The sequence below is a fragment of the Lissotriton vulgaris genome, chromosome 8 (assembly GCF_964263255.1).
Source record: "Lissotriton vulgaris chromosome 8, aLisVul1.2, whole genome shotgun sequence".
Lineage (NCBI taxonomy): Eukaryota > Metazoa > Chordata > Amphibia > Caudata > Salamandridae > Lissotriton > Lissotriton vulgaris.
This window is the reverse complement of record NC_141696.1, coordinates 450192945-450211861: the sequence shown is the minus strand read 5'-3', so window position 1 is coordinate 450211861 and position 18917 is coordinate 450192945. Positions and strand designations below refer to the sequence as shown.

General features: G+C 43.5%; 1 protein-coding gene across 1 annotated transcript in view; it reads right to left on the bottom strand.

Annotated features, from left to right (window-relative positions):
• LOC147697160 (ATP-binding cassette sub-family C member 5-like) overlaps window positions 1-18917 on the bottom strand; it is a 2119944-nt gene that overhangs the window by 605844 nt on the left and 1495183 nt on the right. Inside the window, exon 17 of the mRNA XM_086934231.1 lies at window positions 16258-16470. Coding sequence (XP_086790357.1) covers window positions 16258-16470 — 213 coding nt within the window. The remainder of the gene's footprint in view (window positions 1-16257; window positions 16471-18917) is intronic.

The following is an 18917-nucleotide window of genomic DNA, read 5'->3' as shown; positions in this document are numbered from 1 at the left end:
AAAGCAAGTAGCGAGTCATATCCACATCTTTTTGTAACAAAATTAGTCGAGAATTCCCTGCCCCAGGTTAAGAACAGAGTACTGAAAGTCGAGAGCACATGGCAAGCTAATACCCCTTCACAAATGTTACAAATGTTACAGTACCACCAGAATAGAATTAGAGAAGAACAAGAGCACGAACAAAGACGTATGAAAGACATGAAAATGAAAATGCTAGTTGCTCAGTCAGTTCCAGCTGACGGTCAGAAAAAGGGTATGACCCAGTCCGGTAATTCGGCGGCTCCTGTTAAAGGGACATGCAACTATTGTAAACAGCCAGGTCACTATATAAACGATTGTGCAGTTTTGAAACACAATATCTCTACAGGTAAAACCAAAGAGAGACCGCGTCCACCTAGACAAGATCAGGCCCAACAACAAGTACCCCAGAGTGTACAGCCTATGCATGCTTCACAACAGACAGTACAGACCGTAGCAGTACCACAGCCACAGCCCATTGCCGCAACACAAAACACGACACAACAGATGTACCAGTATGCACAAAATGATTATCCCGATTATCAACGATACACATGAAACAGCCTAGAGAGGGAGGTTGGCTTGCCTCTTATTGAGGTTCCTGTAGATCAAGAGGGTCCTTATGTACATAGTCAAGTATTAGGGAAAGACAGAAAGTTTTTAATTGATACAGGGGCAAGCAGGACAACTATAAGTCACGACGAGGTTCCAGGGGCACCCCTCTCAGGCTCACAGAATGTTTCCCTTGGATTTTCAGGAAAGCCTATTGTTAATGAAGTATCGCAACCACTTCCTCTTGCAGTTGGTCCATTGACACGTACTACAGATTTACTACTTACAAAATCATGTCCAGAAAACTTGTTAGGTATAAAGACACTGAAAGCTCTAGGAGCTGTTATTTGTTGTTCTCCGGAAGGAGTGAGACTGTTTTTACGTGACTTTAAGGGTCACTATGTGTTGAGAGATATGGACCACAGGTTACAGAATGTCCCTGCACATTTATGGGCACAAGGCCCCACTGATGTAGGTTGTATGCACATCACACCATATCGAGTCACACTCAAGCCAGGAGTGGTATTACCACAAATTCGACAATACAATTTACCCCCAGATGCTGTAGCGGCTTTACTAAAAATCATTGACGAGCTCATTGCACAAGGAGTGGTTGTGGAAACCGACTCCAATCTATGTAATTCCCCAATCATTCCAATTCTTAAACGCACCGATCCAAATGCACCCCCAGTTTATCGATTAGTCATCGATTTGCGCGAATTGAATAAATGCATTGTACCACAGTATCCCGTGGTCCCAGATATCTCTTCATTATTGACAGCCATTGATTCCGAAGCAACGTTCTTTACTGTAATTGATCTGAAGAACGCCTTCTTTAGTGTCCCAATCGATCCGGAAAGCCAATATCTTTTCGGATTCTGTTTAAATGGTCGAAGCTTCAAATTTGCACGCGCACCTCAAGGATTCACAGAAAGCCCCAGCATCTATAGCCAAGCACTGAAAAGACAACTCGACAGTATTCACATGCCTGATAACACTGCCCTGCTTCAGTATGTCGATGATCTACTGATCACCGCCCGAAGCGAACCTGAATGTGAACGAGCATCACTGACGGTTTTGCATTTCCTGGCCGACAAGGGGCACAAGGTGTCCCCTTCGAAGCTGCAATTCTGTGTTCAGCAAGTTGTGTACCTTGGGCACTTGCTGTCCTAAGGGGGGAGACAGCTCACACCTGACCGCATCCAGTTAATTGTAAACATGTCACCACCCAAGACACAAAAGGAGGTGCGGGCCTTCATAGGCCTCACTTCTTACTGCAGACAATGGATTCCCCAGTACGCATTTCTAGCAAAACCACTCATACAGTTGACAACCCAGGAGGCAGCGACATCGACTGTCCTCCCTTGGACTCAGGAACATACCCAAGCTTTTGAAGACTTAAAGAAAGCCTTATGCCAAGCACCTGTTTTAGCAACACCATGTTACAGTAAGCCTTTTACACTTTTTGTCACAGAACGCGAAGGTACTGCATTGTCAGTGCTCACTCAGGAACAAGCTGGTTCACACAAACCGTGTGCTTACTTTTCTAGTACATTAGATCCAGTAGCCCAGGCTCTGCCTGCGTGCTTGAAATCAGTAGCAGCGACAGCCCTAGCAATCAGACAAAGCGATTCCATAGTGTTAGGACATCAATTGACAGTGCAAGTTCCACATTCCGTGGAAGTTCTTTTAAACCGAACACAGACCCAGCACTTGACTATAGCACGACTGACAGGTTATGAATTGACATTGTTTCAGCCACACATAGAAATCAGACGCTGTAATACATTGAACCCTGCTACACTTTTGCCATTAAGTGAAACAGACCCATTGGCACATGATTGTATTGAAATCATTACTATTACGACGAAACCCAGACAAGACTTGACAGACACTCCATGACCGGACAATGAGTCAATGCCCTATATTTTTACGAACACTAGAGACATTGTTGGCAATGAGATGTTCGTGATTTCAGTGGCCCAAGCACAAGCAGAATTATGTGTACAGAGTGTATGTTATATCCCTGTAGGTGTTAGTGATTGTATTATTGTGTTAAATATTGATGGTCTGAATAACAGCACATTCCTTGATTCTCATAACACTTACTTCGTATGTGGTAACAGAGGTTATTACGGATTACCAGCCAGATGGTCTGGAGTATGTTATGTAGCATTTTTACTACCGCCTGTATTCCTAGCACCTGCATCATATCATAAAGATTTGAAATTATTGAATAATGTAACTGTAAACAGATACAAACGTACTTTTTCTATTGATGATGTAGACCACACTGACACTAGTCTGCAACAATATATAGATTTCAATTTAGGATTATTTTTCTTGGTTGGAGCTGCTCTGAATAGTAGAAAGATACGGCAATTAACAAGAGTAGTGGAAGCCGTAACGAATGAAACTGCCGCAGCTCTTGGTAATCTCACCGAAGAGCTGCAAATTACTAGAATTGTTGCGTTACAAAACCGAATGGTTTTGGACGTGAAGTTAGCAGATAGAGGCGGTGCTTGTAGAATTATTGGAAGTAGTTGTTGTGTATTCATCCCTGATCACACTCCTTCTATGTACAAGGCAATTAATAAATTACATAAGATTGCTGCTGATATACATGTTGAAAATGGAACTTGGACGTTTTCCAGTTGGTTCTGGACTCTGATCTCCACATGGGGTTGGAAAGTTATTACTGGCCTCTGTATAATTATTACTATTATTTTTGCATGTTGTATATGTATTCAATGAAGTCCAATGATATGTTCCCTATGTGTTCCATTTTGTGTACCTAATAAAAGAGCTGTTACTGAGGCTACCCACCAGAAAAGCATAACTAGAGAGGTAGCTGAAATGATGAGCATCGACATTAACGATGAGTATTTGGATTATCCTAGAAACCCGAATGTCTTCAGCTAATGCTGAAAGGGTCGTCTGTTGTAAATAAAACAGCGATAATGTTAAGCATTAGCTAAAGACATGATATCGTGATTCACCCTGCGTTTTCCCGCTCAATTTCTGATACGGTCAGACTCCATTTTGTTTTCTGTCCTCCATTTTGTTTGCTACATATTGCTATGTGCTCGCCATTTGATGAGTCCTACCTCTTCGCTAGTCGCCCCTAGGATCTGCCCAGCAACAGTCTATAAATAGCCCTTTGTGTGTCTAGCGCATGCTCAGTAGAAGACACATCTGTCTTTGATTAGCGTAGATAGGAATGTGCATTTTGACGGGCCTCAAGAACCGTTACCTTCACCCATGTATTGATCATGTTCAGAAATGTCCGTATATGGTCGTAAATCATGTCTTGAGTTGTACCCGCCTACTTATGAGCCCCTTCTTTGTGTATTAAAGGGGACTGTGTACTCGAGTTATTTGTGCTACCCTGTACAATGCTGTAGAGTGTTGTGTGGACCGTAGGACCACCTTTAAAGGTTTATTAAACTATGCTTTTATATTTCCAGTTTCCGTGCCAAATTCTTTGTGTAGTCTGAGGACTTCGTGCACAGAAGGGCGAACCCTTTGCACTCGCAGGCCTTGCTGAGGTGAGGTACCGGGTTTTTAGGAACCCGGCAGTGCCAGGGGGAACACCCAGAGGCCTCTTGAGTTCTTCCTGTTTTGGACCACATAAACACAGAGTCTAGGTGATGTCAAGGATCGAGTTTTATTGGCTGCAACCAAGTAACAAGCGTCCTAGAAGTACAACAGCACGGTGTGTATATTCTCAGGAGACTGTTCGTTTTTTTAGAACCAGCCTTCTCCTTTTATACAAAAATATCAGCTTCAGGCAAGAATTCCTAGGTTTACAGTTTGGTCATATAAATATTTCTATTACAAAGAAAAAGCAAAGTCATGATGACAATCCCACATTTTCGTAGGTCCAGTTTGTGATAGATTACCCAGCCAGGCCCAGAACTTTCATCAGATATCGATGAACCCCCAATAAAATCAGGCACCTCCTCCTTGTAAAACTAGCCATAAAGAAGAAACAGGGACAGGTGTGTGTATGATAAAGCGTGGTTTTTATGGGATAAACGGTTTATGACATGTTGTGCCTTGATGCTAATCTCGCTCGGCCATTGGGATGAGGACTGCCCAAACAGGTTTGGCTTGAGGCAGTGGAGTCAGCTCGCCCAGGTCACAGAGGAGTCAGGAAAGGTGGACGTGTCCTTTCAGCTCGAATTCGGCCTTGGTCAATTGACTATGTAAGGGCAACCACAAGATGGCTGCCGCTCACAAAATGGAACCCGAGGGTTCAAGACTGAAACTATGATTTAAGGGTGATTTCGTCACTCAATCGTGACGCAAATGCACAGGTATAATGTCCTCATCATTACCGGTCTGCCGATACCAAATTCGTCATGGTATGTTGATATTTTCTGACACGAGTGTAGAGCTTCGGTACCACACCATAGTCGGGTCCAGAATTTTCAGTACCACAGAGGCCTGTACTCATCAACAGGGTGTGGATGGGGCCAGAATCAGCCGCAGGTGAGAAGAATGTGTCCCGAGGGTAGCGGTCCGATACTGTGGAGACTCCCAAACAAGTGGCATGCTTGACCATCCCAGAAGACTGGAGAGGAGGAAAAGCGGGGTGATGAGCGATTGGCATATTGTTCGCGGAAAGCATATTAGCGCCAGAGAATTTGCGGAGCCCGTCCCAAGCCCAGCGCAGGGTCTCAACCGTGACGATTTCAGTGCGGAAATGAAGAAAATGGGCCTGAGAGCTGAGCACATACAGCTTGAAATCCGGGGCACCAAGTACGCCATGCGAAATCAGAAGAGTGAGGATGATATAGGCGATCCGGGGTTGTCGATGAGGGTGATAAGCAGAAGGTGAACCTTGCAGAAGAAGTGATAGGGATATTGACGAATAAGTATAAAAACTTCGGAAGTACCACCATTTTGGCAATGGCAATTCGCCCGACCAACGAAAGCGGCAGCTGGTTCCAAAGAGGGATCTTGGACTCAAACCAGTCCACTGCACGGCCAAAGTTGACTTTCCAAAGTCCATCCACATTCCTGTTTAACCAAATGCCCAGATATCCAGTGGGCTCCGATGCCCACACAAAGGGATAGTCAGGAACAAAGGGTGTTATGAGGGGGAACAGTATAGACTTATTCCAGTTGACCTGAATTCCTGAGTAGCCACCAAAGCGTATTACCTCACGGACCAGTGGGCTGAGGTTCTCTTGGGGATTGCGGTCATAAAGAGTAACGTTGTCCGTGGACATGAAGACTAGCAGGGATCAGGCCGCAAAGCCAATGCCTCTCTGGGTATGATGTTGCCAGAGACGAGCCGCAAGGGGTTCCATTGCAACAGCGAATAGCATGGGGGACAGCGGACAACCCTGCCAAGTACTGCGCCCGATGGGGATAGGCTCAGGAATCTGTCCATTTATACGGAGACGGGCAGTAGGAAGAGTGTAAAGAAGAAGCACTTTGCATAAGAAGACCTCGTTAAAACCCAACCGGGGAAGGAGATAAAACAGGAAGGGCCACTCCAACGTGTTGAAGGCTTTGGTGGCATCGAGCAGGGCGGCCATTGCCGGAAGCGCGGGATTAATTTGATGGAGGACGGAGAAAATGTGAGAGGTCGCGCATCCGGGAATAAAACTGGACTGGTCTGGGCTGGCAATGAGCGGCATGAGAAGAAGGAGACGGGAAACAAGCAATTTTGCAAAAATTTTATTGTCTGTGTTGATGAGGGATAGAGGACGGTAGAAGTCTCGTTGTTCAGGTGGTTTGTCCGGTTTAAGGAGTAGAGTCAATAATTCCTCGCACAGTGACGGAGGGAGGTGACCCATCTCGAAAGATTCATTATACATGGAGGCTAGATGAGGAATCAAAAGCGGGGCAAAAGCTTTCTAGAATGAGGCTGGCAGACCATCTGAGCCGTGGGACTTGTCACCGGGCATACTGTTGATTGCTGCTAAAATGTCTTCTTTAGAGAAGGGCTCATCAAGGAATTACCAATGGGAATTGCCACTCAAAGGAGCTGAAGGGTGTCAAAATATTGGTTGAGTACCTCGTGTGGTGGTACCGATCCAGCCGTGTAGAGTTGTGCATAAAATGTAGTGAAACGCGCCTTAATTTCCTCAGGGGAGGTAGTACGGGCAGGGCCTCTGTCCTGAAGGGCGGTGATGTAGGAGGCAGCCCGAGGCTGGCGGAGGAGGTTGGCAGGAGTTTTTCAAGGGAGATCACCCTCAACGAAGCGGAGTGCTCGTGCCTCCCTACCGAGAAATTCATGTTTTCTGTTGGCCTCGTCGGCAAAACCAGTGAGTTTTGCGCGTATCTGAGCAAGGGTGTCAGGGTGAGGATCCCGGGCATGAGAAGCGTCAAGTGCCATAATCTCCCCTTCCAATTTGTCAAGAGTGCTACGGATGGAGCGGAGGATGCCAGACTGCTTGGAGATACATTCCCCATGAATGACGGCTTTGAACCCTTCCCAAAGCGTGGACGGGGAGTCCACAGAACCCTCGATGAGCACGAAATAATTTCCGATTGCAGTTTTTATTTTGTCACAGAAGACCGGGTCGCGTAGTGCATTAGGGGGAAGCCGCTAGGAGAAGGCACGGCAGGAGGAATGTGGAAGACGGAGGCATAGACGAACAGAGCATGATCTGAGAGAGTGAGCGCCATATGATCAACAGAGGTAAGCCAGACCAAGGCATCTGGAGTGGTGATCCATAAATCTAGATGGGACCAGCAGTAAAGGGAGTTGTCAGAGAGAATGGAGCTAAGGAGTGAAGCCGTGAGCGGGTGAGGGACATGAGTGCCGGATCGGTCTAAAGCGGCGGACAATGTTACATTAAAATCACCCCCCCAGAGGAGCGCAGGGCCAAAGGATGAGATGTGGTGCCAGACTTGCGCGAAGAAGTCCTTATCCAAAATAGATAGCCTGGATATGACATCCACCTTGTGAGGGCAGACAGAGCATGCCCCGCCACTAACAGTTCTGAAGACGTTACCTCAAAATCACTAACATTTGGTAGCTATGGGTAAAGGCGGAAGCCCACGTCCAAAAGATTATAAGGCCAGACAAGTATGCCCCTTCGAAAGACAAGCCTGATTTCAAATGTGGTATCCCAGTTACAGTGAATGGACCCCAGGACTGGTCTCTGAGCTTACACTGCAGAATGTTTTAAAGACACTCACAGACTCAAGAAGTACCCTTGCAAACACTGTCAATATAAAAATTAACTTACTACGCAATGTCATAAATATAGGTTGAAGAGTGCAGAGAATGACATCAGAAGTTTAACTGCTCATTAAAATACACAAAAACAAATCTATGGTGACCCTGATTGAAGAAGTGCAGATTTGCCATCAAAGCAGTTCAGTTCAGTTCATCTTTATTTCGGTGGTTAAAAACCATCATAAAAATACACAATACATTACAAATCCACAATCAACATTTTACATTGTTATTCTGAACTTTACAATGTTAAAAACAAATTTAAAATATATATTATTATTAAAAATAATTGAAAGGGAGAAATCGATTAATTCATTTCATCCTACATCAACCCCTAGTATTTCTTAATTTGACAACAATTTAACAAAAAACTCATTATAGAACACAGAGTACGCATGTCAGTTGCTCTTTGCAAAAATAATAAAGCAGTTTTAGCATTAAAGATTTTTGACTCCTTTAAAATATCCACAAGAAATATTCTGCGTGGGATTTTATAAAAAGGACATAATAATACAAAATGAAGGGTGTCCTGCGGAGACCTATTGTCACAGCCGCAGGCACCCTTCTGCTCAATTGTTAAAGTAAAACCAGACGGATAAGCTAAAATGTGTGGTAACAAATTGAGCCTAAAACGACACATTAAAAACCTCTCTTGTTGACTATGCATTAAAAAAAGATACGGTTCCATGCCCATTTCATTACTCACAAGAGAGTGCGCTACTACAGATGTTTTATTATAGTCAAGTCGATTCCTGCTATGATCGTATTTATCCAATAACTGCTTTTGAATATGATATTTGCTAGAGCTATCAATCTTTGAGGGATCAGTAAATAGCATTTGGTAGTCAATAGACTCTAGAGTTTCTTTAATGTATTTAAGCCAAGGGATTTGCAACCATCTGTCTCTCCGAAGACAATCTTCAATAACATGTCTAATTAATTCAGCGTTTGGATTTAGCCAAATTCAAAGCCAGGTCAAAATTGGTCTTATTCTAATCAGGTCAGAGATGTACGGGGTACCAAGCTCCTTGTGTGTGACTGCTGCTGGGATGCTCTGTGGAAGCTTTAGCAGTTTCTTTAGGAATTTATCTTCCTCAGTTTGTATCTGATGTGCATCCCTAAAGCCCCACACCTCTGCCCCGTACGTAGCTTTAGAAATACTGACCGCTCTATACAGTGTCATTACTTGTTCAGGGGACCAACGACCCATCCTTCGCGCAAAGTTTAAAATGGCACCATTCGCTAAAACAAGTTTCCTGCACCTTTCTTCCAGCAATGGGGCAAACCTAATATTTTCATCAAACAAGAGGCCCAAGTATGAGAAAGTATTCACAGTGTCCAAAACAGGGTTCCTATTTTGAACGGAAATCTCTTGAGGGTTTTTTTCCCTGCCACCATGATAAAGGACTTAGTCAGATTTACAGAGAGATCTAGATTCTCCATGAACCTTGCAAAGCCACTAATTAGCTGCTGCAGACTCACTGCTGTTCGTGAGAGCAGGACCGCGTCATCCGCGTACAAAAGTACCGGTATGTGACGCGATCCTACTCTTGGGCAGTCAGTCCCCAGTGTCAGCAGAGCACTCTCCAGGTCATTTATGTAGAGGGAAAATAGAAATGGAGCCAGGATACACCCCTGCCTCACCCCGCTAGTGCACGGGAAGGGATCAGTGCTCACCCCTCCTGTGCTATAGCGGATCTTGGCAGTGGTGTTCCAGTGGAGTTCCATAAGTATGTTTATCAGATCTGGATCAATTTCCAATCTGTACATAAGCGCCCAGAGTTTAGTTCTGTTTACATTATCAAATGCTGCTGCAAGGTCCAAGAACCCCATATATAGGGTTCCTGTATCTGATTTAATGTATTTAGCGGCTAAAAGGTATAAGTTGAGACATTGGTCACTAGTTGACTTGCCTGTTCTAAACCCATACTGAGTCTCCACCAGGGTGTTATGTACTTCAGTCCACTCTGTAAGGCGGTTTAGTATTACCCTACCTAGTAGTTTCGCTGAGACATTAATCAGCAAGATTGGTCTGTAGCACTGCGGATTATCCCTACAACCTTTCTTATATATAGGAACAATCACTGCAGTTGACCAAGATCTCGGGAGACCAGTTTTAATAGCTGCATTAAGTACTCTGGTCATAATCGGTGCCCAAGGTCAGTGTTACTTAAAAGGAGGTCTGGGGGTGTGCCGTCCGGGCCTGGCGCCTTATTACGCATAAGCCCTAGCACTGCCTTTAAGACTTCCGGCAAGGAGAATTCTAGCTCAACTGTTCTGGGACCCTCCCATACTGCATCCCCGTTTTCTATCTCCTGTTGATTATACAAACTTTAAAAATGGTTCATCCATTGTTCGGGGAGTATATTGGTACTAATTTCAGGGGAGCTGGAGTCTTGGTAACAGGGTCTATTTATGATTCTCCAGAATTGGGCATAATCTCTGTTTTCTCCTGTTTCTCTAAGGTCTGCCCAGACTTCCTTTTGAAGTGCACTCTTTCTTTGCTTAACCTGTGTTTTATAATTGCGTCTACAGAGGGCGATTTCATTCTTGTCTCTCGGGGACTTCTTTAGGCTCTGTTTTAATTCTCTCAGTGCCCGTGAGCAATTCGAATCAAACCATCTTGGAGTAGTTAGGTCCTTAGTAGGCCGCTTAGTTTTTAATAATCCTTCAACTATCCTAGTTAAGGATTCAAATGTCAGGACCACTTCTCTACCCTCTATTGCAAGGTCTAGACAGATCTCTATATGTTCTTTTCCTCTATCCACTAGGCTGCTATAAAAGTCTTGTGGATTAATCATTGCCCATCTTATGCGCCTCCCTTGGTCCGTTGGTCGGATTGCCGTATCCCCCCCCTGATGTTTTACTGGTAGATTGTTATATTCTATTTCAAAAGGGCTCCACTACGTTCTTACCTTAATAATCTGGACTTTAGCAAAGGCAGAGATTACTATAAAGTCTATTATAGAAGCACAACCTCTTCCTTTAAATGTAGGAGTGAGGGTGTCTCCTGCTTTCAGTGGCAACAGGTCCATTGTGTGAGTAAGGGCAAAGCTATCAAGTAGCTTCATAATCAGTGTGCCTTCTCTGCTAGGTTCGAAGTGTGGTCCACTTTCAACAGAGCAGGAAGACCAATCAGGGGAAATAGGGAATAATTTTGGGCACAGATGACAATTAAAGTCCCCCATTAGCAGGACGATTGGTTCGGGCCCCCCCTGCCTTAAGTCTGTTTCCTCGTTTAACCTGCTCTCTAGCTCTATTAGTGTGGGGAAATTTCCATCAATTGGGCCGAGTTGTAAAAATGTAAGATTAAAAATCTCTGCCTGTGTCCCTGAAATTTCACTGCTTGTATGGTGTCAGACACCCAGACTGGTTGTGACCAAGTGCCTTTTAGGTCTAAGTCAACATATATCACTAACCCTCCTTTCGCCCTCCCAGATCTCGCTTCTTGGGCTGGCCTGAAGAAACATTTATAGCCCTCCAGTTGGCAGGAGTCAGGGTCTCGGGCCCATGTTTCTTGTAAGGCTATAATATGAAAGCTCCTTATGTACTCTCTCCACTCTTTATTGTCAAGTTTACCCCCCAGGCCTGCTACATTCCAGGACAGAAAGGCTACTCCTGCCCTGTTTACATTCCTTCCCTCTGGACTGTGTTCATTTATTCTACAGTTTCCTGTTTCATGGGTCTCTGGAATTTTGTCATTCTCTTCCCTCTGTTTTGGGGGATCTTCTATCCTAATTTGTAGCCCGTTCCTGCTATTAACAATTCCCTCCTCTATTGTAGGACAAGCTAGTCCCCCTGTAGCAGTAGTAGTTACAAGCTCTTTGTCTGTGGGGGGTAGTCAATCATTTTCGTCGAGCAACTGCAAAGGGGCAAATCTATTTCTCCACTGGGAGTAATCTCGGGGTGGGAGGAACTGGTCGGGGTAGTTTGTGGCTCTAGCCCTTTGGACATGTTGTGGCCTTCCCGAGTTCCACATTGAATGGTCAGCATTATTACTGCTCCATCTCCTTGGGTAGAAGTACCCAAGGGGGAGCGCACAGATTGTGCTGGTGTGATTTCTGTTGGAATTCTTCAGTATGTAGTCCACCAGTCTAGCATCTCTGAAATTAGCCACAATGCAATCCCCCCTTATGTCATTTTTCATACCACCTAACCAGTTAACTCTTCTTACATGCACTATCTCCCCCCTTTCCCCAGCATTCAATGGTCTATGTATATCCAACCACTTGGAGATTTTAGCATGTAATTGAGAGTGCGATTCTTTGTCAGAGGCCCTGAGTTCCGGTACCCCCGCAAATACTATAACATAGGGACTGGCTTCCGGAGGTAGGTTTATGTGTGGGGGAGGGCAAAGTGGACTGTAGAAAGGGTCAAAGTCCGTGTAGGGTGAGCTATAAGGGCCATTTCTAACATGATGATCTTCCTGGCCCCTTTGTATTAGTGGTTGCAGGGGGGCTTTATCAGTGTTTTTGGAGCTCATCTTTTGATTTGGTCCCCCTCTCTGATCTTGAGAAACTGTCGGGGCATCATGAATCTGGGCAACCGTATGTTGGATATTACTGACACAATTGTTGTTTACCATTGTATTATTATTAGGGGTATTAGCGGCCACACTTAGAGGTTGATTAGGACCTGAGGGGGGATTCTTAGTTGTCAGGTCTAATATCTTGCCGTGTTTGGTCAGTTCACTCGCTATTTTGTCCACCTTACTTATGATAGGTTTCAACTGGGCAATAATGAAAGTTTCGAGATGTTTCTTAAATTCTCCTATAACATCCTCAATCCAACCTGATGGATTTGTGTTTGTGAGGACCTTGTCTTCTACCAGGATGACATCTTGCCTATTTTTTAGACCGACCATCTCCTATAAGTGACATAGTATTCCTCTGTTGTCCCTTAATCCTCCCCCGCCGTTTTGGTTTGCTATGGGGGGGTCGAGTCACTGTGCCCTGAGATTTTTGCCCCAGGGATAGGTAAGGGTTGAGCACAAGGAACAGCTTCTATCGGGTTACTTGGTGACACTAAATTTCCAGTCATATTGGGGCTGTCCGCTAGTGTGTGATCCCTAGATTGTGTTGGGGTAGCTGCTATAGGATTGGGTGAGGCAGAAAGGCTCCTTTCCATGCGTTCTATCTCCCCAGATACCTTCCTCAACATTAAATCAATTGCGGTGTTTTTTTTTACTTTATTGGGGGCAAGATTGTTTTTTTCGGCTAGGGTTTGATCAGGGGTTTCACCTAGGGGTGCTTTGCTTGTGGTCGAGTGTGTTTTAGGGTGATTAGACATAGTGAATGAGATTTTAGACTAGCTCTTGACCTACCCTGCAGAGCAGTCCAAGCTTCCTGGTCGTCCCCGGAAGGCCACAGACAACCCGCCCTCTGCCCGGGCTCCGCCCGGCGTCGCCCGCACGCGTCCCGCGACGCGGGATGGTCTGGTCTTCTTTATGCGCCTCCGGGCGCTGGCAAGTGACGCTGCTGGCGGCGTCGTCGGGGCCCCGCAGGGGACGCTGGAGATTGTAGGCCGCCTGGGAAAGCCTGGAGTACTGCGCCGGTAAGCGCTCCCCCCTCTCGGCGGCCGCTAGGCAGTGCGGCGGCGGGGGAGAGCGAAACAGAGGAGCGTGTCCGGTGGCAAGACCTCGCTGGTGAGTGGCAGGTCGCGTCGTGCCCCCAGTCAGGTTGTGATTTACCCTGATTGAAGAAGTGCAGATTTGCAACCAAAGCAAAATGGAGGTCCGGGAGAAGTAATATGTGCCTGATTGGAATCGCTGAGAGGGCGCAACAATCCTATATGGCACTTTTAGTGGAAAAAAAGGAATTTAAATGCTGTACAACCTAAGTGGTTGTCAACATTTTGCTCAGTGGAACGCATTCACCAGGCTACAGTGCCTTCACTCCCATCCAGAGCTTATAGTAAATGACCTAATAAACATTAGGGGCAGAGACACTGTTTTACCTGTCCGGCAAAGGGGCTGCATCCTATACAGTAATTACAGTGACAGAGGAAAAACTTTGAAGCAAAAGAGAGAAAAAACAGAGAATTGAGATATATGATGTTTCCGAGGGGCTGGAGGTGAGTGCTTTAGATAAAATACAGCTTTTGAGTAACCCAGAGGAGGAATGGGATGGGATTGGCAGGAGAATTTGTGGCTGGCCAGGCTAAGGGGCTGGTCACGCTGTGATTGACTGAGACAAACTTTCTGTGGGGAATACCCTCATGTCCTTGTGGAAGCAGGAAGAAATGCAGGTCAATGCTTCCACAGCCATAGAGAGAGTGACTCAAGTTACTGATCAGTCAAGGAGAGATGACTCTTGGCCTTATTGAGTAGGAGAGATGAGGGATCGTGTTGGGTAGAAGTGATTAAACAGCACATGGGATCAACAGCAGCCAACAAAAGGGAGGCGAAGTTATGCTCTACTACATCAAGGAGTGAGGGTGATGGTCTTGCAAATTTTGTAGGAGTGAAACAGAATCCATGTTTGACTAGTCATGATATACTTAAGGTCAGAGGCAGTTAATATCGGAAGAGAACATATATACTGGAAACCAATTGCAGAGTGGCAAAATGCCAGGTCTCGGTTGCATTTTGGCTAATTTTTTAAGAGGCTGGTGTGCCTGCTGAGAAAGTTAAACATGTGTATTAAAGCAAAGAAAGCCAGAATGCTATTTATGGATCTTTAATATGCAATCATAACACATGCATATGGAGCATACGTCAAATGAAAGGTGCTTTTCAAACTGCCTTATATCTCTTTTGAAAATCGAGAGTAGAATATTGGCCAAAGTATTAACTAGTAGTTTCTTACCAGTTGTTTACAAACTTATGCAACTGAACCAGTGCATACACTTATGTTTCATCAGTCTACCAGGCAAAATCTCAGCAGGCTAGTACTGTTGTGGTGCCACTTACAATACATGAACACTAACTCATATTTGCATTAGCTATCGGAGGAAGGAACAAAACAGATTGCCCCAAAAAGGGTATCATGTGTGTGACACCTGCCACAGAGAGAGGATGACTCTTCAGCCACGCCTCACACATGGTACTTTACTAGGAAAACTGCTCTAAAGAGCACTGTCGGGTTCCACTGTAAAAAAAATACTTTAATGCAATTACCACTAAGGTTATTACAATGCCGGGCCCCAGACAGTAGCTATAGAGTATACATAACTTTGCTCTCCAGGTGGAAAAAAAAGATGAGCTTCGTTGTTTTGCTTTCCAAGCAAAACTTCTACCAATGCTCTACTTAGAGCCCAGGGGCTTATATACAAGTTCATTGCGCCGCCGGTACGTCACTTTTTATATGTTGAAAAAATGACGACCCAGGGGCACAAGGGGCTTGTAAATAATCCCCTGGAAGGGTACACTGACCCAGGCTACTCCCCTCTGGATAGGTAGGATGACAATGGATGTAAGGCAACTGAAATTATTTATCCTCGAGAGAAATTCTGGACGCAGGAACCATAAAATGCTTCTTGACTTACAAGCAGGATACAGCCTGAACAGTGAACTACCTTATTGCCTTAAATCTGCCATGCTGACTAGAAGTTAAATTCACAAGAAGTTGGAGACGCTTGGATATAGAGGTTGAAGGTATATGAAGACTTTGCAACTCTGTGGTAAAAATTGAAAAAACAAATAGCAAGAAGTTGTGAAAATTGTCCCAACCTTTCGAGGGATTATAACAAATACGGAAGAAGCAGTGGACTTTCTGTGAAACACGTGTTGGCTGTTTCTTGACAATCTTTTTACATTTTCCAGATACTGACTTGAACGCAATGGAAAGTAATTAAACGTTTTGGAGTTTGTATAAATGCAAATAGATTTACAAAATTGGATGCAATACATGTTATATAAATAATAAATATTTTTCAATTGTTTTTAATTGAAGAAGTTTATAAAAATACAGATGTGCAAGAAAGTCAATGATTGTGTGATTGTAAGATTGATTCCTCATACATTTGGTAGCATACATGTGATGCAACTTTAATTATAATGTGAACCATCAGGCTGAGTCCTACTCTTCCTCGTCACAATATTCACGGCCCTCCTTTGGTCCTCGAGTGTGGTCTGGAGTCAAACTCTGGTCTGCAACACCTTTGACGCTGCTATAATAGACTGTTTAGAGGTTATGTGGTGTCTTTGGTCCTACTTAAAGGATACCATGGAGTGGTAGGAGTTTCCTTGAAAAAGTTTGCTTTTAGATAAATTATGAGAGTGCCTTTTACTAAGGTCTAGACACATCTCTTAGAATATTTACTGTAATATGGTGAAGTAAGACTGAGAGTTATGGAGATTTCTTGCAAATAATCAATTTTTCAGTATCCAAATAAGTGTGACCACTAAGTAAACATCTATATTAAAAATCACTTAATACGAATACTCAAAATACTATTATACAAGAACTTATTCTGCACTAAACCAAGAACTACGCAGAATAGATATTTCCTGAACTGTATAATTTCAAATTATGATTCATACTTGCCTGTCTTTTCGTTTAATTTGTTTTCTGACTCATCCTCCTGAAAATTGGAAGCTTGTCCTTGCTCTGCTTGTGTTGAGCCTCGTTGCCCTTTCAACCATACATTACTTCCTGTCAATTTAAAGTCTGATCTACTTCTTCCATAAAATCTAATCTGGTATTTTACATCGCCCTCGGAAATCACATGCCGAATCAAAGCTGTGCCATTTCCTCGTCCTAAAAAACATTTATTACAAAATATGTTTTCAGAAAAGTGTGAAAATCGAAGCACGTACATTGTAATCCTGAGCAGCGTTATGGAATAAGATTGCCTTAAACTGTACTGTAAAGCAGCGGGTGAGTGAGCTTTAACATGATGGAAAAATCACCTCCTTGAAACCTTGTTTTCCATCAGAGGTATCTTTGTTAAATTCATGAAAAACTAGAATATCTCTGCTTAAACTCTTATGTATCGATAAGCCCTCTTTATAAAAATATTTCATACCTGTCTGAAGGAAGAAGTTATTTTTTAATTATAATAATAGAATTAAAACACTTTATTCATCTGTACTTTTATGATCTTACACTATAAGTATTGAATAAAGTAACTGACTGACTGACTGACTGAATTAAAACACAGTTTAAAAGCAATCGGTCTGCTCTACATCACTCTTAGTTTTACCTTTGAAAATGGCAATGGAAAGAAATGGAAATGATGGGGCTGCTCCCTATTTTCAAGTAATTGGACTCTAGTCTTAAGCTATGTTGCTCCAGATCCCATGTGCGCTGCAGATTCAGTTAGAATATTATTTTGTGAGCTTGCTACCAGCAGGGATCTTAAGCTCTACATCTCCCTCCTTTCTCCTTGCTTTACTAGGGAGGTGAGCAGGTTGTTTATGATGTAGATACAGGTGGCAAAGATGAAGAACTATGATTACAAGTAACTTTACATTTTCCATCAATCAATTCTCATTCACAATAAAAAAGAACATAATAGCAAGTGTGTCCCCCTGTGAAGAGTACTTGGAAAGCCTGAAGAACCATCAATTAGGACCATGAAATCACTGACACCGAGTCCTTAAGTAATGTGTGCTTTGATACTGAGAAAGGCCTTGGTGTCAAACAATGTCAAAAAGATAGATAGATTGCCAGCAGACCCTGTGACTTTGGAAAATCAATGTCGACCAGGAACAGGAAGGATGATAGTGCCACTTCTCTGAGTGACCCATACCCCCAAAGCTTTTGCTGAACATGGAACCTGATCCAGAAAGAGTGCCACTACTGTCTGAAAGATATCAGGAGTGCTTCTTCACAACACTCAGCTTAAACAGCAAGCAACATAACTACTAGTTGCTCTCCCTACCATATGTACCATATGGCATTTCTTCACAAACTGGTCACTCATCTATGATGTGCATGCTGGAAAACCAAACTGTGGGCCTGATTTAGAGTTTGGTGAATAGGTTACTTCATACATTTCGTTGTGAATCGAGCATTGTGAAGTCCTTAATTATGTATATTGTCTTCTAGACATTTTGTATGTATTTCAACAAGGGTATTTTCCCTAATTCTCTTGTTTGATCAAGCAGGCTCCACACTTCACCTTCATCCTGTGACTGACAAGGCTTTGGAATCAGTGTACAATATGCACTTTGAAACCATGTAGTCACTCTCTGCTATGAAATGAGGCAGCACATTTGTGACCCACTTATTAAGACTCAATTAAATGTCTAGCACTCCTTTAATAATGCCAGTGTACGCAGTGTTCCATCCCGTAAATTCACCCAATATTTTTGCCACTATTGTAACACTTCTCTGAAGGCCATTTTGAGAAATCTATAAAGAAGATGTTGCAGGCTATTTTATTACAACTGTATTGGAGCTATTTGACAAAATTGCGACTAATAAATTCAAGTACTCCACCCTGGAGAACTACCAAGGAGCCTTTATCACAGACTTTAGTGTTCACCCAAGGCTGCAAGGCAAGGGTAGTAACCTGATCTCACCACTTCATTGACAAGACCCTGATTATAAAGGAAGCCTTGAGAAATAATGCTGCACATAAACCCAACATTTACAGAAAAATCAGTCAACATCAACACCAATGGCACACTACTGATTCAAGTCAATGATCGAAATCTAAGAACACTTGAACTGACTTGCCATAATATAAAAAAATTGTTAAACTAGCTAATCATTAACATACTCCCATATCAATATCAGACCATCCAAGGCAGGTTCAAATCTGCATACCACCAAACTAGCACGAGATCATGCTGAGCTTGTAGGGACAGAAGCACTCTTTCTAGACTCAACAGGGCCGCAAACCCCATCCCGGCAATGCCCCTTATCAATCCACGACACAAAAAAGGTATAGCCTGCCTTCAGAAACAATGGTGAAGCCTAAATCCATGACAACTACCCCACAACCTCATTGAGTTGATCCACCAGTATATTGGGATTAATCAAACTAAGATTTATAAATTAATATCACAGTTGTTATTGAAGATTGATCAAAAAATAAAGGTGGGTCTAATCAATACTCACTCAGCCTAAAAACACTGCACCAGTACTCAGGCTCTGACTCTTGGGAATCAGTGCCACTTAATAGATGTAACACAAACTTAGTACGATAGCAAAGGTGTGACCAGAGGCAACTAGTCACAATATGGAGAAAAAAAAAT